The sequence below is a fragment of the Mixophyes fleayi genome, chromosome 1, assembly GCF_038048845.1.
Source record: "Mixophyes fleayi isolate aMixFle1 chromosome 1, aMixFle1.hap1, whole genome shotgun sequence".
NCBI lineage: Eukaryota > Metazoa > Chordata > Amphibia > Anura > Limnodynastidae > Mixophyes > Mixophyes fleayi.
Window position 1 is genome coordinate 403333598 of NC_134402.1, and position 26918 is coordinate 403360515.

Consider the following 26918-nt stretch of genomic DNA (forward strand, 5'->3'; position numbering starts at 1 on the left):
ATAGTTTTTATCAGGGGGTGTGGTATAAAATGTGGTGATTTTCAGTGTAGTAAGCATTACTGGATTTGTTTGAGAGTAGATTTCTCAGTAGGTTTTCCCCCACCACATATTTTGATGAAATACACATGTATTGAGACTGTTCCATTGTGCTAGGTATCACTTCCTAAAACTTTTAGCTATTACCATTCATTGGAATACAAACTGCTGATGGTTCATGTAGTGTAAAGGATTAGTATGAAGGAGGCCCATAGTACTTACATGTTGTCTACTACCATACATTTTGGCTTTAGTAGCCCTTTTCACAGACTTGCATACTGAAGAAATAAAATTAAGTAGAAATGGGTCCACAAATAACCTCATAAAATTATTATAAAAATATATCATCATTTACCTCTCTTTGATACATCCTCAGAGGCATCAGCTTAGTGGTCACATGGTCACAGTTGACAGGCGAGGCTTTGGGAGATAGACTCCACAGATTTTCTCACTAGAAAAGGTGTAGAGAGAATATGATCTCTTATGGGTTGTACTTACTACGCGCCAGCTGCAGATTTCTGTAGAGCTGTAGTTTCAGGCGCTGATATACCGCTTTTAAATAAGAAATGGTGCCTGGACACAGGGACACTTTTAGAATGTTTGACAGAACAAGAATGGAGCTTGTTGTGTTACTTCAACGTAGAACGGTTAAGGTGGACTGACACTGCGATTTTCTATAGGGTTCAATTAACTGTTTTAATGGCTGTTCAAGTGCCTGTGAAACAAAACACACCCATAAGGGCAAGGCCTTCTCTCCCAATCCGATTTGATCGTTTGCACTTCACTGTTCTCTCCCATTTATTTTTTTTTTTTTAAAGTAAATTTTTACACTTATCATTTTATATCTTCTTTGTAACATACATACATACATACATACATACATACATACATACATATATACTATAGATTGTAAGCTTGCAAGCAGAGTTCTGTTACCTCTCTGTCTTTATGTATTACCCAGTATTGTCTTATCAATGTTTGTTCCCAATTGTAAAGCGCTACGGAATTTGCTGGCGCTATATAAATAAATGATGATGATGATGATACATAAAATTGGGCGTATTCACAGAGTACTTATGATATAGATATGTTGGGTCTCGGGTAGATTTGTGAACTTTGTGTCGGGCAGCAGAAGTCTAGCAGAAGTGTACAAAGCATGGAGGAAGCCAGGACACTATGTAAGCAAAAAGTAGTACAGAATGTATTATTATGGTATGGCTTGCTGCATGTTTTGGGCACCTCTGTCTTGTCTATCTAAGCCATCCATCCTCCTTACCCAGTATATTGTTTTTCCTTGGGATCTACAATCGCACAGTAGTTCAGTGTAAAAGGTGACTTGCAAGCACAAGTGGCTTCAACTGGCTTCAAGCCTGTGAAACACAGCAGCTATGGAGCTCAAAATCAGTCCGTGCACCATAGTGATTGCTAAACAAATAAGAACACTTTTAACAACACAATCAGGCGCTGGTATATACAGTGGTTATTAAAAGTCTACACACGCTTATTAAAATTGCAGGCGTTTGTGATGTAAATCAAGATAAATCATGTCTGATCCTTTTCCTCCTTTAATGCAACCAACAATATTCAAGTGAAAACAAATAGACAATTTTTGCTAATAATAAGTGAAAGTAAGAAAAACAAATAAACCTACAATACGCTGGTTACATATCATGAACACTTTCATAACCTCGCTGTTGTGTTCAGATTTAACCAATCACATTCACTTTCTGGGCATGATCACCGCTTTCTCCCGCTTCCATCTGTTGTTGGTGGATGTTGGTAATGTCTGCTGCTCCTCACTACTAGACTGTGTGAGTATTATCCACTGACAAAACGTGTCCTGCCAGAAGGTGCAGGAGCGAGGGGAAGGGGTGACAGGCATGCACGGGATGTCTGGGGATATTCTCAACACTGGACTCCGGTTAAGTAAAGTTTGGAAACTGGTGTTTACTTGAGAGAGATTAAAAATTAATTTTCTGTTTTTCTTGTTGGAATTCTCGGTTTAAAGTGTATATTTTGGATTCTTAACATAGTATTGCTGTATAATTTTTGAAAGAATAAATGTTCACAGTGTTAATGTTGAACAATATAAAGCTACTTGTAATTAACAGTATGAATTAATGGTTTGTATGTTAACTTTTAGTCTTGGCTGCACATGGTGCATCAGACTGAACAGTTGAGTAAGATTATGAAGACCCATGCAGAGGAATTAAATGCAGGACCCCTCCACCGCCTCACAGTCATGATCAAAGACAAGCAGCAAGTAAAGAAGAGCTACAACAGTATTCACCAGCAGATCGAGGCAGAGATGTGCAAGGTAGATTCTTGGAATGAAGTCCCAACAGTATATCTTCAATTATCCTTCAGAGCCACTGGTTCACTTTCTAATGACAATGATTAGCTTCATTTATTTGTTTAGGACTACTATTGACTTGCTAGGTAACTATAAAATTAAATTTTGGAATCTGGTAATTTTTCTATTCGGGGGTTAGTTTTAGTTAGTTTTTGACAAGTGACAGAGCTCCTATTATGTTCATTGTTCATGTCCTGCTAATCCATTTTCCGATGTGGGTAGTGCAGTGACAGCCGGTAGCCAGTTGGTGAATTGGGATGTTAATGTCCTCTTTACAAATTATTTTACTATGATGATTGGTGGTGTTGGCTGCAGTGACCGGTCCACTTATATGATCAAGTGTTATGATGGGCTGAATGGGGAATGTATGCAGGCGGAAAACCACAGACTGGGCATTAAATAGCAGACGGAGCAGGGTTCCCCTAGAGCCCCTAGAGGTGCCAGCTGCAGAGCATATGCCCTGGATTCAGGAGCAAATGTGTTGTTTAAGAAACGACGTTGATCTGTTGTGATCAACTTCTGGCTCTAGCAATTTAATACTGCATCCCCTAGGAAACATAATATGAAGACTTGCTGTATGTCATAGAAACCACTAACCTTCAGAGTGCCACAGCTTTAACCCCCACGAGCCACAGCCAACTCCTTCATTTTCATGGTTAATAAAAAATAAAAAGGAAACATTGTATACAGAGAATATAATCAATACAAGATATTGCACCAATCATAGATTTGTAACATAGGTGCATCAATGCAATAAGGCCTCCCGTAGGGAAATAATTCTCTAGAACATATATCAAACGGCAACTAGAAAATGATAGTTATTGATTAGATAGTACACACCTTTTGTATAATCACAAATTCACAGTATATTAGCGGCTATAGGATGGTCCAAGAGTTGTTAGGCTATCCAATGTGGAAGTACAGACGATCCTAGAAGGTTCTTTTAGCTGTAAACAGAACCCTTCAAATTAGGGCAACAACAGCTAGTGTCCAATCTACATCTATAGGTTAACAGCTAACAACACAGGGGACTTCTGTCAAACCTGTGTATGAAGATTGTTATATGAAATGCACTTCTATATTAAATGGGGTTCATACATCCAAATTGTTAGCTCCTTTCATGGTTTTCTGTGCTAGTACAACACTGTACTATTAAAGTATAACAATTATATAATTTGCTCCTATCATAAGATATGCTCTAGGAGAAAAACTGCAGATAGAAATGGAAAGACTTGTTGATAACTGGCCTAAAATAAAGGCTGCAGTTTTATGCCATGTAGAATTCCCTTGTGTTGTATTGTACATCGCGTTGGAGATTACTTATTTGAAAGAATAGACTGTATGTGTATTGTACAAACCATGTATATAATGCAAATTAGACTACAATACACGTTTTGCATTTACGTGAAAATGTATTTCAATGAGTTGTGATGTCAGTAATCACCAATCCTAGAGTTGAGTTGTTGAATTGCACTTATTCAGAGCCATGGGGTCAGCTGACTACATATGGAGTTTTCTTTACAAAGAACAAAACAACAACTTTCACTTCTAGCAGTCACCTTTCCCCCTTAGCCTGAGCCCCCGTGCAGCCATTTTTATTTGGCTCCTCCGTCTTGCACCCCGGCCGATAATAATCAAGAGATTGTAGCTTTTGATTGGTTCTCCCACTCGCACCCAACCTCCACAGCCAGATAAAGATTTTTAACAAAATGATATTGCCTCTTCTGTATTATGTCAGCCTCTGTGTCTTCAGCTAGAGGCATAGTTTGCCTTGGGACAAATGTTTACTAGGCAGTGGGGCAATTTTAAAGAAACACCTTTCATAATAAGACAAACAACTTTACCTTTAATTAATACAACTTGTCCCAAACAATGTACATCTGTATTCTGTGACCTAATATAAAGAACGTTTCAGTGACTTTATATATAGCATTATAATTTACAGTACAAATTCTCTGCATAAAGCTAGTGTTGATATTATGTAAAGTGTATTTTAGAAAGAGGGCTATGCATTGTCAAAATAATGTTATGCTTTAATTTTATATATAATTGCATAATGTTATGCTGTCTGCATAATATCGGCATTAGATTTATGCAAAGTGTATGTTAGAGAGAGTGCTACGCATTGTCATCATAATTTTCTTTGCACTTCCAATGCCTCGAGATATGATGGTAGGTAATGAACACTGGATTCAGAGTCGGAGATAAAGATTATGAACCGCAATTTCTGAGACTAACAGTTTAGGTTTATGGTCAATATGTGGAATAATGCAGCAAGTTTGGGAAATCGCCCTGAATGCTGAGAAATGGGGATAACTGAGGATATGTTTGTATGATGGTTAAGCCGGGTGATTGGAACATGAAATGCAATTGATAAGGTGTACAGATAAATGGGAAAGGAGGACCTGTACACAACTCATAAGTGGCATTCTGCAGTGTATAAAAAGTGTTTATAGACTCTAAGCACATTTTTCAACTTTATTTAGTTTGTTCAGGAACTTTAAAGGTATTTCTCTTTTTTTACAATTAGGTAACAAAAACGGAATTGGAGAAGTTGAAGTTAAGTTACAGGCAACTAACAAAAGAAGTGAACTCAGCAAAGGAGAAATTTAAAGAAGCAGTTGCAAAAGGTAAGGTTTAAAAAGGGTCACTTTTATGTGAGATGTGAACTGAATGGGAAACTCCTTTGTTTAGAAGAAGCACTTGTGCTGCAATTATTTTACATTATTCACATAAATATATGAAATGATTGTTTCAAGTCTTATTTTCACTGCACATCAAACCTTTTTCTTAAGTATTAGTATTCAGTAATGCGTGTGAGCTGGAAAGATAAAAGGAAATATCATACTTGTAAAGCAATGCAGCAGTGGCCGCCACGTTATCAAGGAACTATACATTAAGACAAAGGTCTAGAACAGGCCTGTCCAACCTACGGCCCTCCATATGTTGTGAAACTACAAGTCCCAGCATGCCCTTCCAGCTATCAACTGGTTGTCTACTGTAAAAGCATGCTGGGGCTTGTAGTTTCACAACACCTGGAGGGCCACAGGTGGACAGGCCTGGTCTAGAAGTTTACTCAGGAGAAATCTTCAATATAGATTTTTCTCAAATTATGGCGTTTTTGAGTATATTTTATGGAATGCAGGTCCTATGCAAATATATATGCTTCAAATGCCATTAAAATGAGTTAAATTGAATGTACTCATCTCCCAGCTATAGGGGCTTACATCTAGCCCCTATCAGATCTTGTCATGTACTGTGTATCAGGCCTATTTAAGGCCTTTTTGGGAGCGGCCCCTGTACCCGGAAGGTGAGTGCATCTCATTTTAAATGCATTTTAATGGTGTTTGAAACATGTAGGTCAGTGTAGGATCTGCATACAATAAGGTAACATTGATGCTTTTGTGCAGGCTTAAATATTTTGACTAAAATATGAACCAATACCTCATATTTTCATTTTGCTAGATACACACAGTACGCAGTGTTAATGACGAGCACTAACAACAGTTGCCTTTTTGTTGTATATACATATAGGGCATTTATGGGCCCTTGTATAATATGGGATTAACCAAGCGCAGGCATATGTCTACTCTGGTTTTAAGAAGACTGTGTAGTTTATTTTTCTTTTCGTTTTTTAATTTTAGGATTCAGTTTTAAACATCAACTATGTAATGAAAGAAAATTTTCTAGATATCATTGTGTTTGTTTTTTTTTTTGTGTGTATTTATTAAAAGCGACACTGCCACTTACTAATGTGCCCCCTACTCCTAGTTGAAAAAAGTCTGCATGGAGCCTCCTCTGTGGCTGTAACATAGATCCAGCAAATCAATTGAGCGGATTATCTTTACACGGTGACGGAAGGGAGTGTGAGCTGGAGGAGTGTGTCTGTATGAAATAGAGGAGCCATGCGGCTACATTGTGCAACCCCCGGGGGCCTGGATAGGGAGGGGGGAGTATGAGAGTATCACATTTACCTAGGTGGTGGGGCAGTTTTACTATTGCTTTGACAAAACCATGTTAAATATTGAAAACGACATAATTCATAGCATTATGCCAATCGCGACAAGTAGAATATCATTGTGCATTTAATTAGGCTTTTACATTTTAGTGGACTTGTTTCGTGTTTGCAAATATTTCCTTCACAAAAAGTGTTTCCTGGCAAAAAACAAATATGTGCGGTGGAGGTTGGCCATAATTCATCTGTTTTCTCCCATTTGTTTGGCTATTTAAATCAATCTGTTAGAAACCAGCAAAGGCAGAAGTGGCAGTGTTGAAACGATGCTGATTCTGGAAGATGAATCAGACCATGTGTGACTGTAGCCGCGGCAGCTTGTGCTTCATAAAAATAAAAGGGAATTAATTTGGTAAACCAATGTATTTTACCTGATTCGATGAGCACCATCCATGCATGATCCAGCTTAATTGTAAATGATGGTTCATTTAGGTTACAGTGGCACATCTGCTGTGTGGAACATAGGTTCAATGAGTTCAGTGCGTTTTACTCCTTGAGATGTCATGTGACTAGTGCTTGGTTCAGTATTTCATAACATTTCATTGTTAAAAATAGTTTGTCAGAGGTCATTGAAGAGTTCACTAACTATATTTGCAAGTTTTATACATCACAGAACATTATCATATCCTAAAAATGTATAGTAGGCTGATGTGATGATGTAACTGCTCACATTTTATACAGATCTTATTTATATATGTTGCTTATGTACATACGGATGTGCTGAAAACAAAATAAAAAAGCAAAAACCCTAATGTAAGTTTCAAGGGTAACATAACCCTATAATACTATTTAGCACTATTTTCTAAAGGACTGTTGTGATTTGTTAATTATATTGTCACCATTTGACTCTACCCATCCATCATTGAGGATTCAATTTATCCTGGTCGCATACAGAGTCCTGCTGCTGCCCCCACCAGGGCTGTGACATAAAGTGCGCAGAGGGTGGATATTATGAACAGACAGAGGAGTTGGCGGGGGGGGGGGGCATAGAGGGATCACGGCATAGGTTGGCGACAGAGATTGTGGCACCGACCGTGCTCAAATGGCGCCCACGTAATTGTCAATTAACGAATATAATTGTTGTGGTTTTATTTATGCTTTCCTTCCATTTCATCAGCATTTTCCCTCAGTTCTTGTTTCTGCTATTACCACATCATCGTCATCACCAACATTTATTTATAAAGTGCCAGCAAATTCTGTAGCGCTTTGTAATTACATGTTTGTTAACTCAGAATGCCCCACTCACTGCTGCTATATAGTAATGTACTTTTATGTTGGTGATAGTAATGTACATGGGATACTCCTAGTGAATTTAATATAGGCATGTTTTATATTGCCTTGTGCTGCTTTCACTGGAAGTTGAACACATTAGGATGGTGATCAGTAGATTACTGTGACAAATGCAGTTAAAATATCTACAGTTTAAACAAGTTTGTCTATCGTTATTTTGACAAGTGTTCAAGCTGCGCTTAACTTTGTGTTCAAGCAGGGGAACCACACTGTGGTTACCTGTCGGCGAGCGCTTTACTGCCACAAAGTTATTTTTATTATCCCCACACTTTATAATGCAACTTTTACATTTGCAGTAAGATGTGAAATCATCCAGAAGTACCTGCCTTCTGCAGATCTGATTTTTATGGACTGTAATTCTCCCTGGAAAAGATATAGTGTATAAGATAGTTGTGAATGAGAGTTTTTGAGCCATTCTGGATTATCTGTATTACTCCATTAAGTTTGCCTAAAATGTGGTCTAATCAGAAGCTGGGCCCTAACAAACTAAATGGAATTTTATTTTTAAAGTAATACTTAAAAGATTGTACGCTTTCATGTCTGTACTGAGCACATTGTTCTAAGTTTGTAAAAATAAATAAATATAATAAAAAAAATCAATAAAAATAAAATCTTTGACCCTCTAGATAAGCAGCTCTGTTAAATGGTAATTTGAATAAGGTGTTCTCATTGCTGTGCAGAGAGTTTAACTATTATTTCAGGCATCAGTGAGTGGCCATTGAATGCTGAGGAGTTCTAGTTTTGGAGGAGCTTTATAAGTCTGTGTGCATAGTGTGTAATGAATGTATGCTGGAGAAAGAATATATAGCAGATGAATAATGCTGTATAAACCTACTGATTTCCCATTATGTATTGCAGCTGGACCACCGTACAATTATTCAGGTTTAGAATGTATTTGTCTGACTTCAGGAATCCTTCTTTATGGAATAAACTGTTATGTAAGTTTAGAAGTATAAGCAGCTGTTTATTAATGTGGTGATTTCGTTTGTGCAATACAGGAAAAGAGACAGAAAAAGCCAGAGAGCGGTATGACAAAGCCACCATGAAGCTTCACATGCTCCACAACCAATATGTTCTCGCACTGAAAGGAGCCCAGCTTCACCAGAATCAGTACTATGATTCCACTCTTCCTCTTCTACTAGATTCTCTACAGACCATGCAGGAGGAAATGATCAAAGCCCTGTAAGAAAGGTTTCCAATGCGTACGCAACATGATTTCTTGTTTCTTATGTTTTATATTTTTGTATTTTTTTATTTTGAGCTTAAACATAGAATAACTATGTCTTGTATGCTGTTTCCCCACTTTTCTTCCAAGTTGTTTCTGATTTTGAGAAGCACTAGCTTTTTGTTTTTATAAGGCATAACCTGTAGACACAAGGACTTGTCAGTAGGTCTGTTAAGCAGGATATCTGCCTTCTGTGTTTCACATTTTTAGTGTTTTGTTTTTTAAAGCTCGGCTACCACCTAGGAAATTACTTCCCTAAGGTTCACCCTAGCCGGTGCCCCAGGGGCATCTAATCTCATTGGGCCTGATTCATTAAGGAAAGTTAAGCAAAAGTAAGCAAGTAAGGCAAAACCATGTTGCATTGGAAGGGGAGGTAAATTTAAAATGTGATGGCAAATTTATGTTTGGGGCAGATCAACTTAAAATTTCAGTGAACAAATAAGCTATCAAGTATCTGTGCGCTACATGAAAAAAGAGCCAATATTTTCCTTATGAGCAAAATAATAAACTAATTTGCACCCCTTGTTTTGTAACATGGTTTTGTCCAGAAAACTTGAGTAAGAAAACTTAATTTTTTACTTAACTTTCCTTAATAAATCAGGCTCATTGTTCTTCTCAGACTCTACTGGTTTTGTTATTTCGAACCACCAAATCCATCTTGTTAACCAACATTAAATGGTGGAGGAGGAGGAGGAGAGAGGGGGGTTGTAAGCGGGAGGACCAATCATGAGCTGCCTTCTCTTGATCATGTGTTTTGTTTTTTTCTTTGTTTTCTTTTTTTGTTTTCCCCACCTTGTTTAGTTTGTCTTTAAAAAAAAATAAAAAAAATGAGCATGCTTTAAGGTAGGTGTAGATATTATCATACATAATTTAGTTAGACATGGTACTGTATGTAACATGTTTTATGAACTGTGGTGTGGGAAGAGTTTTGTTTGGAGCATCCTGTACTCTGGACATGTTGTACACCAGATCATCTCGTATAAAGTGTTTTATCTTTTTTCACCCTAGCAAAGGGATTTTTGATGAATATTGTCAAATTACCAGTCTTGTGTCCGATGAAATTGTAGCTGTGCACAAAGAAATTGAGATGTGTGTTCAAGAAATAAATCCAAGTACAGAGTATGAAAACTTCATTGAAAAAAGCAGGTAACTTGTTTGGTTTTTTTTTATAAAAAAAAAATAAAATCCTTAATAGTGAGTTTAAGCTTTCCCAGGTGGATTTGTAAAGCTCCACTTGACTATAAAGGTTTCCTAATTTTATGTTCGTAGTTGCTCACGTTATGACTTGCTGTAAAATAACAAGATTACCAGCCCTTGGGGATGCTGCTACATACATTTAATGGTGTCTGCATTGTTTATGTAGTGGGGCACACACCAATTGTTTTTCTTGGGGATGCATGAATTACACTGCTTGTTAACATGAGTAATGGTTTGTCAATAGCCAAATACTAGCAGATATGACCTGATTGATGGCTGGTGTAAATGTATAATGGATATAATAAATTTTAGTGTAGTGTACGTAGTTGATGTGGCTTTAAGTTGTAATAAAGTACAGAGGGGCTTTTGTTCTCTTCAGTAATTGTGCTTAAATTCATGTTGCAAACAGCACTCTTTTGAGTATGGTTTATTTGTGTATTGCTGCCATATTACAAAGCACTTTCCAGAGGATAATGAATCATTCACATCAGTCTCTGTCCAATTGGAGCTTATGGTATAAACCGTCTTCACATGCACGCTCTTCCAGATAACCACTATGTATTGGCAGTGGAAGCACACAAATATCTGGAGAACATACAAATTCCATATAGATATGTGTGCAGTCAGTATGGACTGAAGTCTATTCAAATCCTTCCAATTATAGCTCACAAGTCATGATGCATAGGAGGCCCTGGAGTTTGCATACCTAGGAATACCAGCTTTACAATCAATAGTATGTGAGTGGCTTGTGGTGTCTAATCTTGTAGTGTTATAACACATAGCTGAAAGATAATTATGCTGCAGACAGGTCATTTGAAGCATTCACAGCTTTCTTCTCCATATAAAGAATGTTGTATTTGAATGATGTTGAGCGGTTCTTAGAACACTCTGGGGGGTATTCAATTGTTAGCGTTAACGGAAAAAAACGAGCGCTCAAAAAATATTACCGGTTATACGGTAATATTGCACGCGAAAAGTGTTAATACGGTAGTTTACTCGCGGAATTTCAGGGAGCGGCGAGCTGAAATTCTGCGAGTAATTACCGTATTAACGCTAAGATTTTTGGAACGCTCGTTTTTTTTCCGTTAGCGCTAACAATTGAATACCCCCTTCTGACTAGTCTCAATAAAACCGCTGACCAACATTCTACCTGAGCATGCCCTATCCTACTGAGCGTGTTAAGGTCTCATTGTAATCTGTGAGATTTAAAAGTGCTGCGGTTTTCCAGCCGTGATAGAAATGCTGTAATAATTAGGCGAGTGCTTCTAAAGCTGGAAATCTGCTAGCGTTTTACAGCACCTGTCTGACACCACACTGTCAGTCTGCAAATTACATTTCATAGCACATGAACGGAACATACAGTGGTGGTGCTTTTTATCCAGCTCTTGTTTCGCATGGTCTAAGTACATGTATTCAGGTTATACAGCTTAGAAATCATCTTTAAATGTATTTATGGTTATAATATGCACAACAAGCAAATATACTAGTTTTCTCTAGTTTAATTAAATTGTTGTATATTTATTCTAATTGTGTTTCTTATAATAGGTCACCAGAGTCCAAGAAAGAGGATATTGAATTTGACTTGTCTTTACTGGAAGAAATTGAAAATTTGCAGGCTAATGAGATCATGTGGAACAACCTCACAGCAGACGGTTTAAATTCAATGTAAGATATTTTGCTTATTGAAGTTTTTATGGGAAAAAAATAATGTCTGGCTTTAAACACTTTTTTGCTACTACATGTTGAATAATGCAATGTTTCTTTCAGTATAAATGTGTATGTGTAGGTGGCCTCTATTTGTACGCTGCAGAACATTAGGAGGTCTGTTTACTAAGTAGTAAAGAAATGTTTCTAATAATCAGATTGAGTAGGTTTACTCATCCTTGTTTTCTATAGTTGTATGATATAGAGGTTTTCTGGCATCACCATGATAAAACAGACTTCTGCTGTGTTGACGCTTGTAATGATGTACAGTTCCATGCAGTAATGTTTCTGGCTTTATTAAACTGATGCCGTGTAGCTCTTTGGGTTGCCAGCATGTGGCACTAGTTACTTTCCGTCACTGACAGGCAATTTGGCCACTCTGACATTTACCAGAAGAGCTGGTTTTCCTAACAGTAAAATAATAAACGCTTCTGCTCTTAGCACACTATACAGTAATACTAGGTCAGCAGATGGATACAATTGCTAGCTACTCAAAACCAGAACAAGAAGAGCACCAGGTAACATAGGTGAAATTTTTTTTTTTTATAGTTTTAAGACTAAAGCAAACAAAAAGGCTCCTAACATAAGTTAAAAAGATGTATTAGTACAATTCACAATGTCAATAAAACATTCTCAACATTACAAAGATGAATATGATAATATGGCAAGGTCTGCATAATAAGGAGTGCTGGTTAAAGTTGACAATGATACACATTGGAAGCGCACTTTGTAAATTATGATGACGTGAACTACCTCTACTAAAGGAAGTAATCTCCCATAATCGTAGTCAGTTAATGTAATTCCACATAGAGGTGAATTAGCTTCCTAAGATGAATAGATGTAATATTCAGAATTGATGGTAGTATCACAGAGCTCTTATTGAGCACGTCACCTTAGATCTTCTCGATAAAGTGGAAGCAATGAAGAAAATAAAAGGGGATAAACAGAGGAAGAGAGAGACCAGCTCACATCGCTCTCCGTTTCTGTGGAGAAGATGTTAAACTTGTCTACAGCAGAATGGCAGTAAGCTCTCTGGGAACAGCTTGTCCCCTGATATGGAAAGGAAAGCAGCAAGTCGTCTTCTCACCCTCTGCATCTTTATCTGGGGAATCTGTCCTCTGCTGCTGCAGATCAAAACTGGTTTCTCTAGGGAAGCCTTGTCCCCCGATTCAGAGAGCGGAGTACTGTTGTTTCATATACCAGGCACACTTGTTGATGTTATAATGGCAAGACTTCCAAAGACTGTAACATTGTATATCCGGCTCTTCCACACGTTTCGTCACAGCTGGGACTTTTTCAAAGATAAATCCACCTTGAATTCTGTCAGATTAAAACCTGTCTTTCAAGGCAGGGGCTAACAAAATACAATTGCTAGCTATGCTAATAGTAAACAAAAGATTCTAAGAGCGCTAGGTAAAACACTTCAATAATGTTTAATACAAATACAACATAGACATGTGAATGTTAAGTGTATATGGCCATTAACACCAAGAGATATATAAACATAACATATATAAAATCAAATAACATACAGCTCCCTAATGAGGGAGTGTAAAAATGGTAACCGCACTATAAGCAGATTCTAAGGCTCATAAAAATCGATCTCCGTTATAGTAATGGCGCATCCTACTGCTGACCAGCTCTGCTTGGCTTCCACAAACGGACTGAAACATGGTAATATGACTACAAATGAATTATAGAGAACAAAGTTGAATAAAGAAAATATAATGTAAATAAATATCTAATATAACTAAGATTAAACCAAATATAATATTGATAAACATTATATAAGTGAAGGGTTGCAGATAAGTGTAATATTGTTATTAATAATAATAATACAGATAATAATGAACACACCAAAAAATACATGTATAATAATAATAATGACACGCTTTAGATAGACGGAAGTCGGGAAAGTATATATCTAAAGTATATATCTAAAGTATATAATCTTGGTTATATTAGATATTTATTTACGTTATATTTTCTTTATTCAACTTTGTTCTCTATAATTCATTTGTAGTCATATTACCATGTTTCTGTACGTTTGTGGAAGCTAAGCACAGCTGGACCTGGTCAGCACTAGGATGGGAGACCTCCTGGGAACCCCAGGTCCCTCTAGCCTAACTATATATTATATCTTAATATATCTTATTATTATTTATTTTTCTAATATTATTCTTTATTGTTTTGATATAGTAGATTGCCATCAAAACAATTTACATGGGGAGATTGAGTCTTTAGTTATTGTGGTTTTAACTATCGTAAGCTGATGTCATATTTGTGAATATCGGATTATGCATATAGCGTGTTCTTAATTTTAATAAGTATATTGTATTTCATCAGTTTTATGTTAGTGGATATATTTTATTATAGACACTTATTTCGAATGGAGAGCTTTTCTTCAAATGGATCGCCAGGTTTCCACACATAAGATTAATGATCTAACCTGATTGTGTGACTGTAACAGGAGAGGTCACATGACCGCTTGCGAGCGGACGGGACTAATTAGATCATCTGATATTCCCTTGATGAAATAAATACCTGTGGCAGTTCTAATTGGGATTCAGCTTCTGATGAAACGGCCTTAGAGCCGAGAAACGCGTTAAGCCTCTGGCTGCAGGATTCTATCGCAACTGTTTTTGGCATTCGAGAACCCCTGGGTTTTTACAATTATAGCAGCACTGACAGCTCTTCATTAGTACATTGGGCATATATGAAAAACGGATCTCTTACATTGTTAAACTCCACAGGCTGGATCAAAAGATAAGGTGACTATATTAATAGAATAGAGCACTTGGATCTCTGTTTTTGGAACACTCTATCTACCTGCATACCAAGTTGTGCTGAATATATTATTGGCAGTCTACATTTGCACACAGAGCTGTGCTGGACATAATATGGTCAGTATAAATTAGTGCATTGGACTAATCACGAGGGGGAATATTAGATCTTTTTTCCCCGTCCACGGGCTGGAGTCTGTATGGATCGATATAACTGAACATCTTTGCATTTTTTCTGCCTTCAGTATCGTTGCTCCATTACTATAACTGAGATTGATTTTTATGAGCCCTATAATCTGCTTATAGTGCTGTTGCCATTTTTATACTCCCTCATTAGGGAGCTGTATGTTATTTGATTTTATATGTTATGTTTATATATCCCTTGGTGTTTATGGCCATATACACTTAACATGCACATGTCTATGTTGTATTTGTATTAAACATTATTGAAGTGTTTTACCTAGCGCTCTTAGTATCTTTTGTTTTTAGTTTTCCTTTATTTAGGTTTGAAGGTTAATATTTGAGTTCCTAGGTCACCATAGCGCCCAGATTTTGTGTGTTTTATGCTAATATTAAGCTGAGTATTTTTATTTTGTTTTGCTTGAGGTGTGTACAGAAATGTACTGTTTACCATGCAGTAAGTTTCCCGGGCAGATTACTGCTTGTTAGAGGTTTAGGGACCTTTTTATTATTCCTTTTTTTTTTTTCATGAAAATCCCCCGAAAACGGCAGAACTGAAGCGCATTTAAGTATCTTTCACATTTATTAACAGTGCATTGCAGCAGATATCACAGATATCTATGGGGAATGCTCTATTCTGCAATTTAACACGTTCCAAGAATGTGAACTTGTTCACGTTTAATGTACGCCAGCTCAGGACGTACGTGTTATTTTTCAGCTCTGATCTCAAGAGCAGAGCTGACCAGCGCCTCCTCAGATTTGTTTGTGCGCCTGCCCGAGGTTTTGGGTCGGCACATGCACCCGTGGAGTTTCAAGGCTGCTGGGGATCACACCCGTCGTCAGGAGAGAAGAGGCAGTGAAAAAAGAAGTTTTCATTTTTGCAGGAACAGCAGTTTTTCATGACTGTTGTTTCTGTTGAAGAATTTTAAGAGCTACTCAAGATAGTTCAATCTTTATCTTTGCGATAAGGATTGAAAGGGATCGTGTTCAAAATGCGTTAATTAATAAATATTGCCCCTAATCACCCTAACCAGTGAGCCAATGCGGGTAACCTGGCTTCAAGGAGCCGTGAGTTTCCCCGGTTAGGGACCCTCCAGTTTATGTATGATTATATTTTATTTATTTTTTTATCAATCAATATTTTTATTGTAGTCCTTCGCCTCAACCATCACTGCAGTATATGGTTTAAATTATTGTAAAAGTTTAAATATTCAGAATGAGGAGGTAATTTTAAAGTTGATTGACCAATGGCATAAATTATTACTTGGTTTAAAACACAAGTTTATTTCAAGGTATAATTTTAGTAGCAGGCTACGAACGTTTGGGGCTTTATATTAAGCAGCTACATGTAGTTCTCGATCATATCTATTGCATCTTGGTATGAGACCTTGTTAGAAGGAAATGTGTAATTGGCTTCTCTACCGTGTTTAAAACCAAACCGGATTTATCGTTTTTTGTTTAAATGCTGCCTTTTGTGGACACAGATTTTACGTCTGGCTTGATTTTCTCATCTTGTGTTGCCCTCTGTGTCCACTTAGGAACACATCACAATTTATTTATTTTTACAGGTTAAAAACGGCATCAGAGGAGCTTGCACAGACACAGCAGTCACTTTTAAGCAAAGAGGAAATCCTGGCTGAAAAAGAGAAAGATATGGAAGAATCTGCTAACGCTTGTGAAAAAAAGTCTGAGTAAGTATGTTGTCTGAGGAGTGACCCGCTGATTCCTGCAAAGTTATGTTTGTTCTTGTCCTTTTAATAGTCACAGCTGACTAGAGGAATGAGTATCCACATTTTTTTTGTTTTTGTCCAAATAACTCTGCTCCAATTGCATTATGACTAGTAACACTGAAATTCCTAGAGCTTCTTTTGCTTCAGTAACTCTATTTTTGCAGCCATTTATAAAGGTATTATTATTATTTTTTCTTTTTTAGTTGGTCCTGATCACTTGTCATTCAGCATCAATGATTTAAAATATAAAGGAAGCTAGCATGATTTTTTTCTATCTGCACCTTTCTTGACTATTGTATGTTTATAAACTGCCACATGTCTGGTAAAATCTAATAATACTCGTATCGCTATGCTCAGGAGTAATATCATTAGGCCTAGAGGCATTTCACCCAATTTAACCTGAACAAATGCATATATTTTTTTAAAATTTTGTTTGTCTACCCAAATAAATTTTCTCTTTCCAATGTAAACAGCACTTTATGTTGATAGAATGTTAAGTTAAATATATTATTATTCATCCAGTTCTATAGTAATGTTAGCATTGTCTGTACATTCTAAACCTGCTGATGTCGGCCGGTTATAACGGCACATTATTTCTCCCCTCGGGCAGAGGACTCTGATTTTATCATTATCGGGTGCCTGTTAGATACATTCAGGCAGGTTATGTTTGTAATGAAATGTTAACAAAAGAGACTGCCTTTTTTTTTAAAAAAAAAAATAAAAATTTTGTAATGTAAAATAACATTTATCCAGGGAAGATTGAGACAAGATTAGACCAGCTCCTCATTGGTGCATACCACCCCCCAAATTCATCCTAATAACCTTCTAACCTTACCATGTCCATTTTTTGTCGACCAGTGGCTTTCAACTTCTCTTTTTTTTGTTTAGCAGTTTGTTAGACTCCTAACAATTTAAAAAACACTATTACATTAAGTATAAAGTTTAAGAGTAAATCCACCTTCTTTTTACAATAGCAAGTATTACAAACACTCTAGCTTTTTTGTGTCCCCCCCCCCCCCCAAGACCCAGACTAATGGAAAGGATAAACTCACAATCATTATGTGTGAACAGTTTGTTGAAGGGCTTTAAACTTGCTCTGATGTTCAAGTTGGACTTTGTTTTGCATTTGGAGTGATAAATACAGTGCCGTAACTAGACATTTCAGTGCCCTGGGCGAGACAGGGCACCGGCACCGCCCATCGAAGTGGTAGTGACATTTGCCAAGTGGGTGTGGCCAACCTAATGTGGGGGTGTGGCTAGCACTTTACTGAAAGAATTCTGCTACACATATTTGCAAATGCATGATATATATATCTATATACATATAGCTATCTCAATATATATATATATATATATATATATATATATATATATATATATACACACAAATACAATGCCTGCACCCACACAATACAAGTACATTGCCTGCGCCCACACACACACACACACACACACACACACACAATACAAAGCCTGCGCCCACACACACACAATACAAATACAATGCCTGCGCCCACACACACACACAATACAAATACAATGCCTGCGCCCACACACACACACAATACAAATACAATGCCTGCGCCCACACACACACACACACAATACAAATACAATGCCTGCGCGCACACACACACACACACACACACAATACAAATACAATGCCTGTGCCCACACACACTACAAATACAATGCTTGCCCACACACACATAATATAAATACAATGCCTGCCCACACACAATATGTACTTAATATAGCAATTTTGTGAGGCTAGGCGCAAATGGGGAGGGAATGGATACACAGGGAAAGATAGACTGTATTCAATAAGGTCCTCTTCTAAATGTACCTTAAATATTAACACTTGCTTGAACACTTTAACAGATGCACATATGTAGACATAGTCCAAATGAATAATGAGTTCCACCCGAATAGATTAATGACGAATAGCAAGTGTTAATATCGAAGGTACATTTGCGCCTAGCCTCACATACTTTTATAACATACATTTATTGCACTGGAGAGAACAGGCTTGTCTCCGAGTGAGGCAGTGGCAGCATCCCGGATCCCTTCCCTAGCTTTCCTAGTGAGTGCTCACTAATCATCACCTGTGTAATATAACTATTTTACTTACCTTTACATCACCTTTATCTCTTCTGTTCTCTTCTGTTCTTCTTTCTTCTATGCTGCGCTGCCGCTGCTCCTATCTGCCCCAGCAGTGCTCCTCGCTGAATCCTCACTGAAAATGACGTCGGGCGTGATGACGTCACACCCGACATTCAGTGGGAGCGAGGAGACTGCCGGGAGCCGCTGCGAGATCAGGTGACTGTGGTTTTTTTCTTTTTGTTTTTTTTTCTTTATTGACCAGGACGTATTTTATTTTTTTTTTTTTTACTGTGCCGGCGGTCTGGGGAAGGTAGCGGGCGGCTGCTGCGCCCCCTTGGGCTTGCGCCCTGGGCGACGGCACTGCCCGCACCACCCTAGTTACGGCTCTGGTTAAATACATTTTCTAATGTTTTGGAAAGCTATATACAGACAAAACCATTTGTACATTGGGTTATATCTTATCATAATTGCTAATCATTCTCCTCTTGTTGGTTAGTTTATTTGTGTTTAGACAAAGTTTATGTCTGTATGGGCATACAGGTTGTTGCTGTAGCTGTTCGTTTGCTGTCTATTCAGAAGAATGGTTTTAGATGTTTTCTTTCTCTGTATAAGAGTAAATACTTTGTTTATAATAGTAAAAGATTTCCTCTCCTCTGTATAGACTTGTTTTCTGCAATGTCATGGTGTCACTCTTGGTAAATGAAAAGGACAGGACTGCTGGATATAGCACATTATGTAACTTAGTCTCCAGTAGTAAGAGCTGTGTTTTCCTTTCTTCAGTATTGTGCTTTTGCTGAGTCGCAGACAGGCGCTGGAAGAGCTGAAGCAGACAATTCAACACCTCAAATGTACAGAAGCAAAATTATCTGCCCAGAAAGAGCTGCTGGATCAGAAGGTTCAGGAGAATGAAGGGAAGGAACCTCCCCCTGTAGTAAATTATGAAGAAGACGCCAGATCTGTAACTTCTATGGTGAGTTTATTCTGGGACATTTTTTATTTTTTTATTTTTTTTAACTCCTGTAGAAATACTGAAGAAAGTTACATGGCTACAAGTAGTCTTGTGGATTGAATCACTAATATTAACCACATTAACCAAATAGCTTTTTTATTATATGGCACCCTGTGTATCTGTTGCTGTGAGCATTGCTGTAGATGCTATGCATTGGGGTTTGTGCTCTTTGCTTGTTAAATATTGATAAAAACTAGTCCTTTTATTTTTTAGCTTTACTCCACATGTGCCTCAGTTTTGTAAACTAGCCACCAGAAAGGCATCCTTTTTCATACATGTTACCTGGAAAGGGCAAATTGTGGTTGCTAGATAGCAAAATTGATTGGCAAACAAGTTACTTTATAGTCCTCTGCAGTGAATTGTACTAGCCACCAGAAAGGATTTAGCTTTCTATATTAAAGCAGCAATCCCACATAACCTTTTTTTTAATTTTAAGCAGCAAAGTAACAATCTTTTAAGTATGCATCTGATAATACTTTTTCTTTACTGTTGTCCTCATGCAAGTCATTATTTCCTTTTCAAAATCTCTCTGAAATTACAAATATGTATTTCTGTTAGTCACACAAACACACAGATGTTCTTCTCTCAACGTGTCATTGGTAAAGGAGGGGGGATTTTACAGTCCACAGAGCAGATTGAGCTTGGAGGGGTACTCCAAAACCTCTCTGCTCACTGCATCATGTGTCATGTGACTCTGGTTTCTATGGTAGTCACATGACTATGGAAACTTTGAAGAATCATAAATGCATAATAACAGCCTGCAGAAACAAACAAAAGAAAATGGTAATTGCTAACTTTTTGTTTTTATAGCCTTCTAAAGTTATTTACATAAAAAAAAAAAGCACACCATTTTTTTTCATGGAGTGCAGCTTTAAGTGGGTTTTGCTGCATGACTGCATATTGTCCAAATTAGACCTATATCTACTGTTTAAAAACACAGAGGTCCTTCAATAGGTGTGTGTGTGTCTATATCTCAAAGGGAAGGTGCACTCATTTCAAAAATAGCTCAGCACTGGTCATATAGTCCATATAAAGAAGATAAATCCACTATTGTTTCAAATACTAGGAACAGGCCAGCAAGGCATGATATTGTAATGCAGTTTCATTTTTCTTTGTTAAATTTCTAATGTTTAAAGGTGACGCCTTTAAATGTATTCATTGTTTTGTGCAATGGTTTGCAATTTTCATATGTGTTGTCAAAAGTGTATTTTTTTTTTCATTTAAGTCTTCCTGTCTTTGACATATGCACTGTCCCATCAATCAAAATAATTTTTGATCTCATATTTCTAACAAGTATTTTACAAAAAAAAAAATCCTCAACCTGTGTTGGTTCAGACAACCTTGGTGTTTTTGTGTGAGGCATCTGATCCTTTACCACTAGGTGGAGCTCTATGTAAGGATATCCTATTCTCTGCGCTGGTAGCGTGCATACGTAAATAAATATATTATATAATATATATATATATATATATATATATATATATATATATATATATATATATATTATAAAATGTGGTACTTGCTTTACGTTAATCTTTGTTTTTTTTTTGTTAATGTAATCTTTAAATGATGTGAACATATTTTGTACTGCTGCTTGTGAACAACTTGAAGGTATTGCCTTATCCCAGATTAATAGGTCACATGTGTTAATTTCATACTAGACCCCTGCGTGAGCTTGTGTGGTGGAGATTTTAGACTCCTTTCCAAGGGGTCAGGGATGTGGATGGTTATTCTCTGAACAGTTCTGGACAATATGATGACAACATAACAATAATACTGTGCTGGGCCTCATTTGTTTTGGTTGAGCTTTTTGTCTTTTTAACTATAATTCAAAAAGGGTATTGCATTATACTCTTAGTATAAACCATTGCAAGTCATTGGGCTTTTGAAATGTAACTTTTGTAGTTGGCAATGGCTGAGACAAATGTCCTTTTTTGTTTGTAATCTTCTAAATATTTGCATTTAGAAACATAAATGTTACAATAATAAAATTAAAAGAAATGTGTAATAAGCACTAGTGGGCTGAAAATGAACATTGATTTCTGCTGAACCACATATTGTACCCTCAGCATATTTTTGTTCTTCTCCCTTCCTATATCTCTGCATCGGGTGGTTGTAATATTCCTGCCTTTCCTGGCTAGTGGCAGCTTTCATCTCTCCCTTTTACCTCTTCACTTGACTTCACTTTCATTTCATCTGTGTTATACTGGTTGTAAAAAGAGAAGATTTAAAAAACTGTCTTTGAGCGCTGCTGTAGGGAAGAAGGATAAAAAGCAATGCAAAGAAATAGAATGTCCAGGTTGTAATCATCTTAAGACGCTCACCAGCTTCTTTCTTAAATGTTTGTCAAAAAGAAAACTGTCACCACAAACGATTGTCTGGACCATTTGTCAACTGGCAAATTAATGTAATCTGGACCTTTTATATTGCCCAGTGTTGATATTCTATCAATCACCTTTATATGCAGCCACCTACATGACTGTCAGATCAGTGGCAGAATGATGACAATCCATTCCCAATGTGAAAGTAATCAGTCAGTAATGTGGTTTTTGAAATCCATTCCAGTTCATATTTATACAGTTCATTGTTTTTATCACTCACTTATTCCTTCACAGCTGTCATTGAAACCAATTTATCTCTCCTGTTAATTCCTGCGGCTTTATCTAATTCTGTGATTGTTCTCTTACTCGTCATTGTCATTATTAAGGATTTGATTGCTGTAGACTATTGGGAATGGATTGTCCTCATTCTGCCACTGATCTGACAGTCATGTAGGTCTACACAGTCCCTACCTTAGGTCATCGGTTGATTATGGTGTTGTACAGTAACCCTCCCTCACAAAGTATTTATTATCAAGGTTAATATAGTTTACTATTGACTTAGAATTGTTAAAATAACTCTTAAGTATAAAGAGCATGAAAATCCAGTAGATCAAAGACTGAATAATATAATAAGCTGAATAATATATACCTGTAATAAAGGGCAGGGGCAAGCTGGCAAGTTTTAGCCCTGAGGGGGCCTCAGCAGCCTATTAGGAACATTTTAAAAGGGGAAGGGAAGCAAGAAGCTCGCTATGGGATCGGCCTGGCCCCCCACCTCAGCCAGCCCCTGATAGAGAGATTATACTTTATTAAATATGTCCATCACACTCTCTGTAGCAGGTTGCTATATTAGGAGGGCGGTACATCTTTAAACACAGACAATGACTGTCGGCTTAGCCCAAATGCACTGTGTGGAATGGTTGATTCGTACACTGCAGTCTCGTTTTGTTGTCCTGCGTTCGATCATGTTAGAACACTGTCCTATAGATGTGACAAGGGCTTCAGTTGTCAGTAATGAAGTGTTTAATGTCTGGTTACCACGGTACACAATATTTTACCTTCGTGCTTCAGATCTTTTTGGGTTTAGTGGGGAGATCAGAAATCTGCTGCTTTTTATGCATTTTTTCTCAGAGACTATCTTGCTAATTGTTTTAAACCACTCATCATAATAGTATCTTCCAATGTCATTAAAATTACATTTACAATGCAATGTACAAAGCTATATTGTATATTTTTCAGATGAATATAATTTTTTTCCCCTATGTGATCTGAAATGGGTCATGTCACTGAGGGAGACTAATAACGGTGTTATAAGCACTGGTTATTACACCTCCACAAGACAAGGAGACGGCCGTCTCATTGAAATAAATGCACTGGTACTGTTGAGTGGAAGGTAATGCGAGAAGAGAGTGCAGAATATTTGTAGGAAAATGAGGGAAATTGTCCATCTGTTATGAGATGATTACTGATGGTGGAAACATAGTAATGTTTTATGAGGTAATGTAAATCCATGTTGGCAAAATATAATTCATAAGAACATGGACATTTCATTAATGCAATTTTACTATTAAATAGTAAAGACTCCAGAAACGACTAAAAATGTTTTGGTTAATGTATTACATACACATCATCTACATTTTAAATGTTCAGCTTTGTCTTTGATAGTATGTACGTGGCCCTTCTTCTGTTAACTTAAATGTAAACAATTTCTAATTTACCTTAAAGAAGAGCTCCTCCCAAATCTAAAACAGTGCAGTATAACATGTTTATATATAACCCCGAGTTTTACTTACCCTGATTAGGGGCAAATGCAGGATTTATAGAGGGGGGTTTCCATGCTACACCACCAGTGGGCATGGCCAGCATGCATGGGGGTGTGGCTATAATTTTAAACAGTGATTGGCTGCTCTCCAGCTCTTCCTATCCATATACACGGGCAATGCTTAACAGTAGTGCATGCAGTTCCCCCTTCACGAGCAGATCTGTGTGAAGCTGGACATACCTCCCCAACTGTCCATACAGTAGGGTCAAAGTCCTAACTTAGTGTATCGGTCCCTAAATTCAGGATTGACCCATCAGAATCAGGACAGTTGTCAGACTGTCCTACTCTCTCCTATCTGTTCTTGCTGCTTTCACTGCTTGTTGCTGCTGCTCATGTCCTAAGCGCATCACTTGTCTGGATCCTGGAATGTTGAGTCCCTGTTTGGAAAAAGGACAGGTACCTGATATTGAAATCCCAGCAGTGAGTGAAAACATAGGCTCCCTCCCCCAAAGAAGCCTGATATTAAATCAAAAGCACCCACGGTTAATAATTAGGCCTCCCAGCCGCCAACCCAGACAGTAAATTGATGGCATTCACGTTCGATAAAAAGACCCATTAACCCACAAACTTCACACCCCACCCACATCATATAAAATCACTCCCTACTCTTACACTAAAATCCTTTTCCCCCACTCCCCCACACTTATATTAAAAGCCCCTCCAAGCCTATTTTTACAAAGGAACTATTGTACTTTAAATCCCCCCACTTACATTAAAAGCACACTTACATGAGGACCCCCCATTTTTCTCAATGGGGATTGCAAAGAGGACCTATTTATTACACACCAAAATGATTAACTTTTTGGAGCTTTTCCCCAAATGCTAACTCCATCTGTGGATTTTTATTATTTTAAATTGATCCTGAGAATGGGAGAAATGTATCTATAATATATAAACTCATTACAGCCCTTTACTTCACCAGGTTTACGGTCCAAATCCTCCCTGTGTAAACATGGTGATCCATACAGAGGGATTACTCCATATACACTGAGAATACCAGGCATCTGCAGATAGCCAGGGTGGGGTGATGTGCAAAAGATAGGTAGGAGCAGCAGACAGAGAAAGATATTATGAAGCGTAATGAAGTAATCACATAACAGGGTTTTCTTTTATTGATCTAATTAGAGCAATTTTCTTGTTGTAAACGCATGAACAGCTATCCAGCCTAAGCAATTTCTATAAAAATGTAGATATACTGTATAACCAGTAGATATTGAGCATTATTACCTACAGTTGTTTCATGTTTTCAAACAACTTTGTCATGGTATGGTGTAGGAACCACATCCTCTTATAGGTACTGTGCCTATTCTCCACACCAAATATGCCAATTAATGGTAAAAAAAAAAAAACTTACACCCAGCACACTTACATTAGAATTTTCCCCCTCCACCACACTTATATTAAACGCCCCTCCAAACCTATGTTTACAAAAGAACTATTTGTACTTTTTTTTTTAAAATCCCTGCATTTACTTTGAAAGCACAGTTACATGAGAACCCCCCCTCCCCTCCTACTTGCTCACTTACTCGCTTACACTCACCTTCTTCATCTAGTGCTGTATGTTGTGTCCTGCTGCTGCACACACCAGACATGCTGGCAGTGGGAGACAGAGGGGTGGGGATACACAGCTGGGGTGAGAAAGCTGTGAACAGTGCAGACAGAAGCTTTCTGCACACAAGCTGCAAAGTGGCTGGTCCCAGGAGCAGAGTCCAGCCACATCAAGCACACAGTGCCCTAGGCTGGACTCTGCCTGGGGCACTGTGTGCTTGATGTGGCTGGACTCCCTCCCCCCGGGGTGCGCTCCTGCTGGGTACATGATATGATGTGGTCCCTAGCACTGCTCTGCACTGAAAATGTTTTATTTTTCTGTAATAGAACGAGGAGCATTTCAGTATGATATCAGATTAACATAGACCATGCATAGAGTTAGCAAACCTGTTTCAATGAATGGTGTTTGAGTATTGCTGAAAATAAGGCTATTTGACAATACTGTAGCGTGCTATTTGAGCAACAGATTGGCTAATAACAGACAGCAATGACTTTGATTTTGCTAAAGAAGAAGTGCTGTATTTAAATGAGCATCTTTACATGTAACTTGAATGTTACACAATTGCTGTCAGATCTGTGGTAACCAAATGCAAATTATTATAATTGCCATTAGGGCCTCCAGTGACTGATCTATTAGTTTTATGCATATTATGGTCTTCCCTCCACTGTTCTTCAGAGCAAGATTTGTAAGAAAAGGGACTATTAATGTGTAGTTTTTAAACTTACTCATTTAATAGTGTTTTCCCCCAATGTATTATTTAGACATGACAAAGTTGTAACTTTGTGGCCAGATTTAGCACATTGTTTGCAAGCTTAGGAACACCCATCTAAAAGAAAAACAATAATACCCTTTTAGTGGGTAATCCATTTTCTTGTTTGTCTTCCTTCTTCTTCCTCATGCTGGGGCCACAAAAAGGCCCACGTTTGTGGCTTTATTGTAGACAGTTTATGTGGCCTGCCCCCCCCCATGCATGCTTAGTTTTGTCACCGGAATTCATTGCTGACACTATGCAGCTAATATTTAAATATTAAATGATTAAATTTAATGGGTAGCAGTTGCAGTGCGTGAAAGGGTTGAATACTGCTGCTGTCTACCATTTGTAAAAAAAAAATGACAGAAAATAAAAAGTCCTAGAGGAAACGCGTTGGAGCTGAGACACACACTCCTATTGTACCAGCTGTATCTGCCTTTTTTCCAGCACATCGTTGCAAGTGTGTTTTTTGATATTTCAAATAAATCGCCATACAGTACTTCACTATGTAGATTCACTTTTTCCTCCGAGCATTGGATACCGCGCACGCGCGGCCTGCAGCGCCAGTACATATCGACGAAACCCGTCACGGAGTGCATTTCGCTTACACAGGGGCACCACATCACACACGACGGCATAGTCCACCACTCCACCGCGAGCAGCAGCCAGATGCATGCATCTGGATACTAAAAACACGGAGACCCGATCTGGGAGCTGCAGCATCCTCAAATTATGGCATTATGAGCGAACTAACCACAGTACCCAGGTAATTGCATAATATCGCTATACACACACCGAGGACATCAAGATCTACATCTATAACACCCACCGGTGATTGCGCTGGGCTTATTCT

The 26918-nt window shown here is 37.7% G+C and overlaps 1 protein-coding gene across 1 annotated transcript in view; it reads left to right on the forward strand.

The window, feature by feature from the left end:
* FER (FER tyrosine kinase) overlaps positions 1–26918 on the forward strand; it is a 177275-nt gene that overhangs the window by 23742 nt on the left and 126615 nt on the right. Inside the window, exons 5-11 of the mRNA XM_075181517.1 lie at positions 2180–2353; positions 4920–5019; positions 8690–8873; positions 9925–10062; positions 11659–11778; positions 16349–16471; positions 19394–19583. Of these exons, the coding sequence (XP_075037618.1) occupies positions 2180–2353; positions 4920–5019; positions 8690–8873; positions 9925–10062; positions 11659–11778; positions 16349–16471; positions 19394–19583 (1029 nt within the window). The remainder of the gene's footprint in view (positions 1–2179; positions 2354–4919; positions 5020–8689; positions 8874–9924; positions 10063–11658; positions 11779–16348; positions 16472–19393; positions 19584–26918) is intronic.